The sequence below is a fragment of the Nipponia nippon genome, unplaced genomic scaffold (genome assembly GCF_047370975.1).
Source record: "Nipponia nippon isolate SJK-2023a ecotype South Korea unplaced genomic scaffold, ASM4737097v1 scaffold_9, whole genome shotgun sequence".
Classification (NCBI taxonomy): domain Eukaryota; kingdom Metazoa; phylum Chordata; class Aves; order Pelecaniformes; family Threskiornithidae; genus Nipponia; species Nipponia nippon.
In genome coordinates, this window is record NW_028262413.1 from 32,517,928 (window position 1) to 32,530,078 (window position 12,151).

Below are 12,151 nucleotides of genomic sequence, written 5' to 3' on the forward strand. Positions count from 1 at the left end.
TAAAACATATCCCCACATGGGTTCTTGAGAAGCTTCTACATCCTTGCATCTGGCCACTAGTCAGTTGAAACCCTATGTTGCTCTCTATACTGCACCTATTTAGAAGGTGTTTAGTGCCCAAATTCTCCCAAATGTTAGAGGACACTCTGTTGTTTGAATCTTTGAGCTTTTAAGAAGATGCTACACCTCTGCCCTTTCCATGCCCCAGTACAGTACAGTGACTTAAAGTCATTGCCCAGTTCCTTCATGACAACTGGGCTGCAGCAGTACTGTTACCTGAGCAGTGCTAGTCACTTTGATTTAAGTGGAGCTCAATTCAGGTGAGAATTGCATGAAGGAAAAAAGAAATCTCTTCTTTTTGCCAAAATAAAGCAGTTGGGTTTGCTGACTGCAGGAGAGGACCGAAGGGAAGAGGACTTTCATCATGTTTAATGTTTATTACAAAAGCCCCGGTCACTTTTTTGTACATTGGTTAGTACAAAATGTACATCAGTAGGTAGTCGCTGCTGTTTTGCCCTCCAGTTATGGCAGTATTGAAATGTATGTTAAAACACTTGTCCTTGAAATCTTGTGTAGAAAAGGATTTGATGAGTTATTTTGGGATGTGTGCCCACATTAGTCTCCATTAGAGAGAGTACAGGAAGCCAGTGGTCTGCAGTGCAGCACTGCATTGAATCACAGTGGTATCGTTGCTGGACTAGTAAGACCTTCTTTCCTTGCTGCCGGAATGCATGGGGGAGAGATACTCATTTGGCTGTGGCCTGGCATATCCATTTAGAAATGTATTTTTTTGGTAAGTAGATGGGCTAAGAAACTGACACTGAATTGCCTTGCTTTTACCTGTACTAACAAATAGGTTTGGGGTTCTTTTTTGTTTGGTTGGTTTTTTTGGTGTTTGTTTTTTTTTTTTAAATTATTGTTCTGTGTCGAAGTCCCATTCAAGTCTTGAGGGAATGCCAGCCTTTCTTTAGAATGCTTAACCCAAACCAGAGAACTACATAACAGGCAGAGAAATCTCTGCAAGTTCCCTGGGAATGATTTTTATCTCATTTATAGTTCTGTATGCAGAGAATAATACTACAGAAGCCCTTGGAGTCACTGTAGCCAAAGTTTGGAATTGAGCCCCAAGGATCTTAATGGTAATTTCAATGGATGCCTCTGTTATATTTATAGATACATGTTCCAGTTAGTATCTGTTCTGCTGCATAGGGTTTTACTTTAGAAAATTAAGCATCTCTGACAATAGTGGGTATGAATAGCTACCCAGAAGAGAAATAGTTAGTCAATCTTGACAAGATTGTGTTCGCTCTGGTAACCTGGGTGATCTATAGTGATCTCTTCCAAAGACTAAGAAGGCTTCCATTGGAGGTTGGCTAACAAATTTGAAAAGTGGTATGGTTTGACTTTTGGGTGTCCCTGTACAGATACAGCTTTATCATTTCTCTGCTCTGGAACAATGTATGAATATTCCCAGAAAGCATTGTTATTTGGAGGTCTTACTTATGCAGGGAGATGTTTCCTCCACTGATAACTCCACAGAAAATATTTCGTTTCTGAATAAGCAAGCAAAGATTTCAAGTCCCCATTGCATACTCTCCTCCCTGTTATGTTCTAACACTGGTACCCCAAGCACCTCAGAAATCTTGCAATCAGAACAGAAGGAACTTTGTGAAAGCTAATACTTTGAGATTGCACATGTTCAGGTAGTACCTTGACAGGGACACCAATTTTTTTTTTTTTTTTTTGTGAGGACAGTGGTAGATTTAAGCATTCATCTGCTATTTAATTTCTTCCTTAGAAAATCAGAGCTATGAAGTTCAGGATTTTTATATCGTTAGAAATGTTTCTGTGTGTTCACAGAGCATTGCTGGCTCTTTATACTATCCCGTTAGTGTGAATCAGCCCTAACTTAGAGAACAGGCAGTTTCACATCAGGTTTTCTATTTGTGTTGGAGCCAGGCAGAGTTAGCTATGGTAGGCTAATGATACACACATCTATTTACCAGTAAATGAAATATTTATTTCGAAGGGTACCTTGTCACCAGGAACACTTGATCGTCACCTTTGTGTGCTGTTGAAAGTTGCCTAATACTCAGGCCAAAAAATTTATTCTCTGAAGCACAGCCTCCTATATTTTGTTCCTTTTTTTTGTTTCTACGTGGAGGATATTGATGCTTGGGCATGTATTTACAATGTTTACTGAACAGCGTGAAAGTTAATTCTCATGGTAAGTGGTTTTAAAAAAATGAAAAAAAGACTTGTGTTCTGCCAGATAGATGTTCTCATTAAACAGATGGCTGAAAACCAATGTTTCCGCTTTGCAAAAGGAAGGTATCTTCTAACTGCACAATAATTATGTAAGATATGTGATTTTTACTTGATGAGAGGGGTGTCTCCCAGCTGTGTTACTAAGAAATAGCTGATTATACTGCTCAAATATGTTGTGTGTTACTTTCCTTCTACATGTGCCTTCAATTAGCTTTGCTAAAATACTTGTTTTCTATGACCTTTTCAAATAGGATGTGTTATAACTCCTTGAGTGAGGCTGGTGGGTCCTTGGTTTTCATGCAAAAGACGTTAGGTCCTCAGAACCATCATCTACTTCTTGATGTAAACTCCGATTAAGCGCTGTTGCAGGCCTGTTTTGAAGAAACTCAGACTAAGATAGATTGAATTTAGAAGCTTTTCTTTGATTTCAGAGACACCTTGTGTTCTGAAAACAGCTTTTGTCAAGCAAGTCAGGAAAGGAACATAAAAAAAGCTCCTTTTTTTTGGACATATTTACAGGTAAAGAAATTAGTATGGCTAAAAGAGGCTCTAAGAAATTTTCTGGTATTCCTAGTTGCTCTGAAATACAGTTATATGCTTTGCAATATCAGTATTGTTAAGAGTTTTGCTAAATAAATAGACTTGGAGACTGACATTTCATACATACTACTTCCCTCAATTAAATATTTCTAGCCAGGGCATTCTAACTATCAGTCACAGCACACAGTTTTATCTGAGTCTCCACAACATGGAGGGGGTCTTGAAGCAGTATATGAACTGAATATAAAACACCACTCTAGCTACTTAGGCTTGGTAGAAAAGTATCTAGAACAGTAACTTGCTGAAAATAAATTTGTGCTCTTACTGCTCACTTTGCAGGCAAGACTGTAGTTGTTTAGTCATAGTGGAGCTCACGCAAGTCTGTTTCTCTTGCTTGTCATAACAATGATTCACCTATATTTTGACTCGGTGCTTATAGAGATGACGGGTATTTTCACCTGTCTTTTTAGGCTGTTAACCATGCCCTTTTCCATATCTTTCAATATCAATAATCAGATTAATGTTGATCAGGATTATGGAAAGGTTAAAAGATGGTTTTATGAAAAGGGTCTTTAACATATAATCTCCCCCTCCCTCTTACATGTGCAGTCCCTTCTACATCCTTGGTTTGGAATACTGAGGTTGTACCAAAAAAGTTCCTTAAAAGGCGAGCAAAATTTATTAAAATACATGGAATGTGTCTTGTTAGAAGAGGTGATGGTTTCTAATATGTAGAGCTGTGATAAGTAGCACCTGCAATAGCTTTCAAATGCTGGAACTTCTTTCAGTTCTCTGGACTGATTAAGTGTGGAACAGGTTGCACTTAATGGTTGTGTGTGCAATGCTTATTAGTGGATCTGTGAGCCAAGGGAATTTGCAGCCACATTTACATGACACAAGTAGAATGTACTAGTTGAAGTAAGTTGAGTAAGTACTTTTAGATGGGAACAGAATTGCTCAGGTCCTTACACATACTCGTCTTATTTAAGGTCTATCCAGTTTGTTCTGCACTAGTGATACAGAACAGCTATGGCAAGAGTTGGAATTCTTAAATCAGTGAATGGTGACAAGCTGGTATCAAGAGTCTTACAGTAGCGTCCTTACAGAAAGAAGGGAAGGTAAAAAACCCCAAGCACCATGTGGCTTGGCTACCTTAGCTTTGTTAATTGTGTGCTGGGCTTCTTTTTATATACCGACAGATACATGAGTGCATATTTTGTATGTGTCCCCTAAGCAGTAATACCAATCAACTTGTATAAAATAGAATACTAAATACATGCTGCAACCAGTTGGTCTATCCTCTGTTTATTGGAGGTGTTTTCTAGTTTCCTTTTATTCTGCCTGCAAAGGCTTCTGAGGAGTTGAGGGATCTTTTCAGTAAAATATAGTATCTGGCTTTACTACTTCATAGAAGATTGTGGAAAATGTTGCCTTGACTTCAGCCTGTCCTTAGAAAATAACACAATAAAGTCAGGGAAAGGTCAATGACCTGATGATGCTCTGTAGGCCCCTAATTTGGAGCTTAATAATGTTTTCTATATTGGCTGTTGTAGAAAATAACATAGATTCAAAAACTGAAAGATGCACTTTGAGTTGTGATTTCTTGACAAAACATTGTTCAGTTAGAAATGAAGTTGTCCATCTACAGTGTCCTCATAAGAAATCATTCTTCTGAAAATTGTAGGTACTAAGCACAGTTTTAAAAATAATGCCAGGGATTTGGCTAAAATTGCACAGCCTGTCAATTTGAAATCTTGAAATGAACTTAAGATAGGTTTGCAATACTTTCCACACAGTTACATCCCAAGAATCTCTCTGTCGATTTGGAGAGTATATGATCTCATTTCTGTGATTCATTTTACCTTTTACATAATTGTCTTATGCCTGGAAACCACACACGAGAACTTCAAATGCAGTAAGCATTTGTGAGAATTAGCTAATGCTTTCAAAAGGTGAAAGAGGGGGCAAAATCAGACTAAAAATGGCAATTTTGGTGCAGCCTGAATCTTGAGAAAGAGTCATCTTTCTGGGTTATTATTTCAAAGAAGTAAAAAAGAACAATTAATTCAATTTTTCTGACATTCAATTTGATTTTGTGTTTTCTGGTCTTTTTTTTTTAAAGTTGGATAAATCTGATTTCCACATAAACTACCTTTTCAGGATATTATAAATCATATCAGAATTACTGATCAACTTAGCACTGCTATTCCAGCATGCTCCCTTTGCAATTGATCTCAATTAACTAACTATATGTCATAATTCATGCCACAACAGTATACTTTATTTGATTATCAAACCTATTGTTATGGTGTTATATCCATATTTAAGGTTATTATTGAGTTTGAGGTCTTTAGTGAATTTTAGATCAGGTTCATTATTATCATATTTTCACTTTTATGATGTTTTTATTACTAGTGCACATTCAGCAAATACATAACCAGTGTTGTGAAAAAAGATTAAGAAAAATGAAATCTAGAGGAAAAATTAAAGAAACAAATCCTACTAGTCATATATAATATGACTGCAGCTCACAAGCTATAAACAAGCCCTTTCTTGCTTCCCCCCTTTACTTACATGATTAATGTCACAAACCTTGTTAGATCTTTAATTAAATTTTATGTACTTCAACAAAGACTGAAGCAGAATTGTTTGAATTGTGGCACCCTCCAGCATAACAATATTTTTACAAGGCAAAATTTGCATCTTGCGAATGGATATTTTGGGAAATCGTGTGTATGGTCACTGTTGGATTTCACCAACTTTGAGTTTGTCTCCTAGATTTTTCAGAGGACAATTAAATGTTATAGAATTGGATGCCAAATAATCAGGTTACCCATTTTTCCACTGAATTCTAAAGAAATGAGCTGAAACTGTTCTTTGAGAAGCAGTACGTCCACTGAATTAAGAAACAGCTATCGAAATGGGACCAAAATTTCAGACTACTCCAGGATGGCCTTCAACCTCACAATTATTGTTTTATTTAGGGTCTTTGGTGCTTCTATGTAGAAGCACAACTTTCTAGAACTGTAGGCACCTTCACCTAGTTGAGTCGGTAAGGCAGCGGGTAAGGTGGGGCCCTGAGGCAGCAGGGAGTGCCTCTCGGCTTCGTGCAGAGTTGAGTCACGGCTGCCTATCACAGGGGCATGAGTCACCAAGCTGTTATGCAAAAGCAGATGATTCCGGAGGCTATGTTTAAAAGACAATAGTAGTTGCACCTGTGAATGTAAGAGGCTTGATCGTGACTCTGTGTATGTTGTTGTTTGTGGGGTATACTTACTGGACTGCGGATTTTTTTTTTTTTTCCTTTGTGACATTTTAGGCAAAGAAATGAAAACTTCTGGATCTTGATCAAGCTTAGATTGGAGAGAGGCAGTGAGCTTTCTTGGACTGCAGTAGTTCTGGGCACACCCAGAAGGAGAACTTTAAAGTTTTCAAAGCATTTAAAGTAAAACAGAGAGGCACCTTCAGGGTTAGGTGGAGTAACTTGCAATTTTTGTTTTAATGAAAATGTTTGCTCCACGTAAGCATCAGAAGTTTTCATCAGATCTGATGCTAGATTTCTCTGTTATGCAGCTTTCAGAGACAAGTGTATGTTTTATTGTAGTTAATGAATATTTGAAGAGGTTAAAACTGGTGGTAGGTGTCAACAGCTGCAGTCCAAGCTGCTGGATGTATCCACAAATTATGTAGCTAGATAAAGCTGGTGCACGGTGAGGTGCTTTATTGAAGTCTTGTGAATGCAGTGAATTTTGGATGCAATCCAAAGGACTTGCATTGAACGTTGTTTAATAGGTGTGAACAACTAAACTAATAGATACTTTACCGGTGTGCAAGGCAACAGATTCAAAGGCAGTCTTAAAGGGTATAATATTTTTTTCTTTAAATATTTCTAAATATTATTTATTTATGATTTTTTCCCTAAATAATGCAAAAAAAAGAGCTTTGCACATCAGTTGAAACATGACTTCGCTATGATGCTCAAGTTTCATAGCTATTTCAAGTTGCCATTGCCAGTAGCTGGCAAGATACATAATTTAACCAGAAAGATAAATATTGAAGGAAATTTAAGTTGGCTTACTATATATTTAAGTCAACAAGATAAAATAGGCTAAAAGCTCAGAGCAATTCTGAACTTTCTTGAGTTACCATATGTTTCTACATGATGTATCTCGCATCCTTGTTGTGAGTTAAAATAGAGGGTCTTGGATTGTTCCAGTAGGTACTGTACATATGCACGTGTTAAGAAATTTCTGTTACAGTTAGTACATAGATGCATATGGGGATATGTGAGTTGACAGGACTTATAAGAAGTATAGGCTGATGCTAAAATGACATTGGAATTCATGAAAGTGAAATCCCATCCACTCACAATACACAGAGTATGGTCACATGAAAAATTGCATGTGAGTGGTCCCGTGATATTTAAGAGGTTAGGATAACTAATTCATTGACTTTCTGTAAATTTTCAAGCCACCTTTTAGGAAGACACTTCTTCAAGTTAATTAGCCGAGGGGGAAATCTCACTGTTGACTTCCCAGTAGACTTTCTTCCTCTTAACTTCCTGTACAGTGTCCGTGGCGTCTGTCCTGATAATTCTGTGTATTGCATCATTTAACAATTTGAGAAATCTTATTGTGTCTGTTTCAGCAAATTTCTGGGATTGCCTATGAGCCTACTAGATTATTTTTTTCTGAGTTACTGCCATTTTCCATCTCTGCCCCTTTTTGAAATCTCCATGACAAATTAATATTTTTGTTTTCTAATTTCACTTAGACACTCATCTGAGCCCTGCTGGCAAAGGGCAGAAGTGTCTGACTACAGGTGGGCTGCTAGGCTGAGATGATTAGACTCCACAGGTAATGTTGAGAGTAAGTGTCAGAGTAGATTTCAGTAAGTAACAAGACAAAGGATGGTTATTATTAGCTCATAACTGGGTAATATAACTGCTGAGACTGGCAGCAGCAGTTTGAAGGTGTTAGGGTCACTCACCTGCAGTGTGAAAGGGGAGGAGACCTTAACCAGAGACTTTTTATCCAGTCTTATTTTCTGTGACCTGATGCATGTTTTATTACATGCAATGAAATACTCTCCCTTTGATTGTCATGCCATGGTTGCTCTGGAGGGGAGGTTTGAATTCTGTTCCATCCTGTGTGGTGGCTTGGTTTGTTTGGTTTGTTTGTTTTTGGGGGGGCATGTGTGTATGTTTTGGTTTTTCCCCGACCCAGTTTCACAGATTTTGTTTTCATCCCACTTGGAGGTGAGATGGGGAAGATCGATGAAGTGTGAAATATGTTAATGCAGTGGAGAAAGTATTGCTAACTCTGCTGAAGTACAGGAGTGTGGGTTGTTCCAGTTGAGATATTAACATCTATTCTGCTGTAAATAGGGTTACTAGAAAGTCTTCTGCTAGATAGGTCTTGTGGGAAGCCCCTTGTGGGAAGGTAATTTGACTTTTACATTTGCAAGACTTATTGCAGTGACTAGCACATAGTACACCTCATCAGGCTTTTGAAAGTTTCCATGCAAACATTCATGTTAATTAATCCTAGTGTTAACTGTCTAGCCATTTCAGGTATTCATTTTGCCCCGGATCTTCTGGAGGGGAAAATGATTGTCACGTTTGCACGTTTTCGTATCAAAAACACCACTGCCGGAATGACATTTCTTTCAATAGACTGTAAGCACCTAAGCACTTAAATAATTTTGAAAACAAGCTCTTAAGTCACTTTGATACTTAGCAGTTTTTACACTGTGTGCTACAAATGCTATTTCAAAACAAATGGATCTATGAGTTGCAGTAAGAAGTGTTTTGAAAAAGGCATTGAAATACTGCTGAAAGTTGAGTTTGTAATGCAACCTGCCATTGACAATGAGGATACAGATGAACTGAAAAAATTGAAAACATATGCATGGACTTTAAGCATTCTTTTTAAGAACAATCTCCAGAAACACTGGAGGTCCCTTCCCTGCTTCTTTGCGAAACTAGATCCGTAATAGTATCTTTTCTGCTTTTCAAATAACGTGCAGTTTACAAAGTGGATTAGGGGAGTGCATATTTCTTTTTCTGTGAGTTTGTATCCTGTAACAATGTTCTGCTGAGATTGTGTCCCTCCATACAAGGATGTTGGATAAAAAGATTATTGTGGAGTGAAAAAAAACCTAAAGAGAATACATCTGGAAAAATCAGAATGATAAGAACTTGAAACCATGTTGGTTACAGTCCATGTTACGTGCATATCCTCCATTTTCAATAATTGATAGAAAAGACTATTGCCTCAGTATGCCTGGTAATTAAGAGTCAGGTTGCAGGAAGTGAGAAATTGGTTTCCTTCACAATTCAAAATGCCTGTTAGTAAATAGTATCCTATGGGATCTGTCTAAATGTTTTGTGCTAGTGCTGTATATGTGGCCTTGCCTAACATTTAAAGGAATGTAGCTTTTTCTGAAACTGTGCTAAAAGCTCAAATGGTGTAAAGTGTTGTAGGAGAACTAGACTAAAAATCTGTTTTCAGAAGTGTTGCCCATGTTTTAAAAAACAATTGTACAACATTAAGCAGTGAAAATGGTGAGTAAGTTTGAGAAGGCCTCTTAGATCTACTGAGAACCATGGAACTGCAGAAAGGAAGGATGATGTTTAGCTGAGCCCTAATGCTTTCTTCCTCATGACTAACTCAAACCTGTTACATGCGGAACTTTAGTCATGATACTTTCCCAAGTACTCAACTTTTAATGCCTTCCATTTAAAAAACAAAACGATCAAACAATAAAAAGAGAGGAATTTTCTTTTAAAGTTGTTAGAAGTATTTTGTGATTTCCTAAAACAAATTTGTTGTGCTTTTGATTTTTATGGGGGGAGGGGGGGGGGGAATATTTGGCTTGTCCAGTTACCTGCAAACAATCCACATTTTCTAGCAGCAGGATCTGTACTTTAACTGTACATTTCTTAAGTCCTTGTAAGTCTTGTCGCTTTCTAGGCAGATTTTAATTATCTGGCTGTCTGACAGAAATTGAGAGCTCTCTATCTAGGAACAGCAATGAGCAATGTTCTCTTGTTTCTGTTCACTCCACTGCATTTCAACCTGTAACCACTTGTAAATGGCAAGATACAGACAGCGGCTGACCAAGTTCTGAAATGCATGGATTTAGGTTCAGTCCTAATAGTGTTTTATTTCCTTTATCCTCCCTCCTCCCTGCCCCCCCCCCCCCCCCCCCCCGATTTATATTGTATTTCCCTGCTGTAAGGATCTCTTTCCTGCCTGAAAATTCCAGTGGAGCATTTTAGGTGTCCCATATATGATTACAAATTTACCAAAATAAGAACTCCCCTGATGTCTGAACATTTGAGAGTATTTCCAGACAAATGAGAGTGTACCTAGGTAATAACCCTCTAGAGGGCTAGTAGGACTTCTCTGCATTTGCGGTAGTCATGATGCAATGATAGTACTTAGAAATAAGGCTCAGCTGAATTTGTGTTCAGAATGGCGTTTAACCCCAGATTTCCTCCGTGACTGTGGGCAAGGCATTTAACTTCATTGTGGCTGGGTTTGCCATCTGTAGTAGCGAGGGAACAACACTGCTCTTCTCTGTTTTTTTCAGCAGACTGTATGAGCACTCACAACAGAATCATCCTTGCATTGCTCACAAAATGAAGACGTATTAATAATACTACTATACACTAGAAGTTGGTAACCCAGTTTCAGTTCTATGAATTCTATTAACACAAGACTTTAAATAAAGCCATTTGCTTTGTTGTCATACAAGTGACATACCAGGAATGTGAGATAAAATGGCAAGTAAGTTTAACATCAAGTTTGCATCCTTGGGAGTCAAATCCGGATTTTACATCCCATAGCCTTTCAGCAAAGCACTTTGGCACTCTTGGAGTCCTGTTGCAAAAAATGCGGTGCATCCAGTCTATTCGTGTAACATACACTGGATTTCTGGCTTGAATTGCTGTAAAGTCCCAAGAACTGAGGAAGAGATGACTAATGTCAGGCTGTATCCAGTTTCATAGACATCCTGGAAAATCCTGAATAAGCAGTGTTAAATGTTTTTATCTTTTCTTTCTGTAGGATTTGTGTGTGATTGCCATTGTGCTGTACCACAGTGAAGAGGAATTTTTCACTTCAAGACACCTTGCATTAAAGGATCATGGTAGACAGTTTAATAGTTTCTTTGAGGTGAGTGATGCAATAAAACATTTAAAACCTTATTTAATATGCTCTTAACACACTGTGGTAAATATCCATTTGGTTGTCTCTTGCTTTGGTGTTAAAAGTGTTTGTATCATAGGAGGGTAAATAAAAATCTTGTCCAAGGACCAAATAATCAAGTACATGCATACCAGACATAGCATTCTTTGGTGACAGTAAAAAAAGAAAGTCCTCAGTGTTTGTTTTGTTTGTTTATGCTTAGAGTATCTATTACTGTGTGCCAATGTGATGGCATATTATTATTGGAAAGTTCTTTTTTTTTTTTTTTTGATGAGGCTGTACAACTACAGTCACTGGGCTTAAATTACTGATTTACCTGTTTTAGTACCTGTGCTGCAGTTCATTCAGGGATTTATATTATGCATTCCTGAAACAGTTTTCCAGTAGGCAAACATAGGAAAGACCTTTCAAACAGCTTTCCTGACAAAAGAAACACTCAGCTGTTTCTAAGCTGGTCTGTCCAGTTCTGTAGTTGGGCAAGCAGATCCAGAGAAAACAGGCAGCTGTGATGCTACATGAACAAAAGCTGACCTCCTGTGAGGAATGACAGCTGCATGCTCTTTCATTTGTACGGAGATACTGTCAGTAACACCTCTGATCACAAGTATTCCTTCTTGTCAATTTCAGACATCAATCTTTGAATTGCAATTCTGGCACCCTCCTAATATGCCAGGGCAGATTCCACATCAAAATGGATCTGTCACATATTATTGACACTACCTGTGTTATCTTTCCTATTGAGCCTTCTCCCTGCATAGCTCCTCCCAAGCTGTCCCAGACTTAGGCTGTTCTGCAGAATTTCATTTGGGAGGAAGTTGGGAGTATGAGAGAAGAGCCATACTGCACTCATCAGTCCTAATCACTTGGCTAAAATACTTACACTCCTATCTGGACAATCCACAGTTGACCATGATAGCCCTTCATAAAATCAACTACTAAGAGGCAACAACCATGCAAGAAAACTGTTTTGACACCCTCCAGCTTCATTCATGGAAAGCTAATACTCGCTGCAATGCCAAAGGAAGAACTCTGAGAGGTGTTCCGAAATGAGGTGTTAAATAGCAAATTTTTTCTTGCTACTCCTACAATAGAGCTAACACCACTTCGCTTTGCTCTGCGCCCCACCAGTT

The 12,151-nt window shown here is 38.1% G+C and overlaps 1 protein-coding gene across 1 annotated transcript in view; it reads left to right on the top strand.

Annotated features, from left to right (window-relative positions):
• THSD4 (thrombospondin type 1 domain containing 4) overlaps positions 1 to 12,151 on the top strand; it is a 336,017-nt gene that overhangs the window by 11,231 nt on the left and 312,635 nt on the right. Inside the window, exon 2 of the mRNA XM_087744677.1 lies at positions 10,881 to 10,988. Coding sequence (XP_087600803.1) covers positions 10,960 to 10,988 — 29 coding nt within the window. The 5' untranslated portion in view covers positions 10,881 to 10,959. The remainder of the gene's footprint in view (positions 1 to 10,880; positions 10,989 to 12,151) is intronic.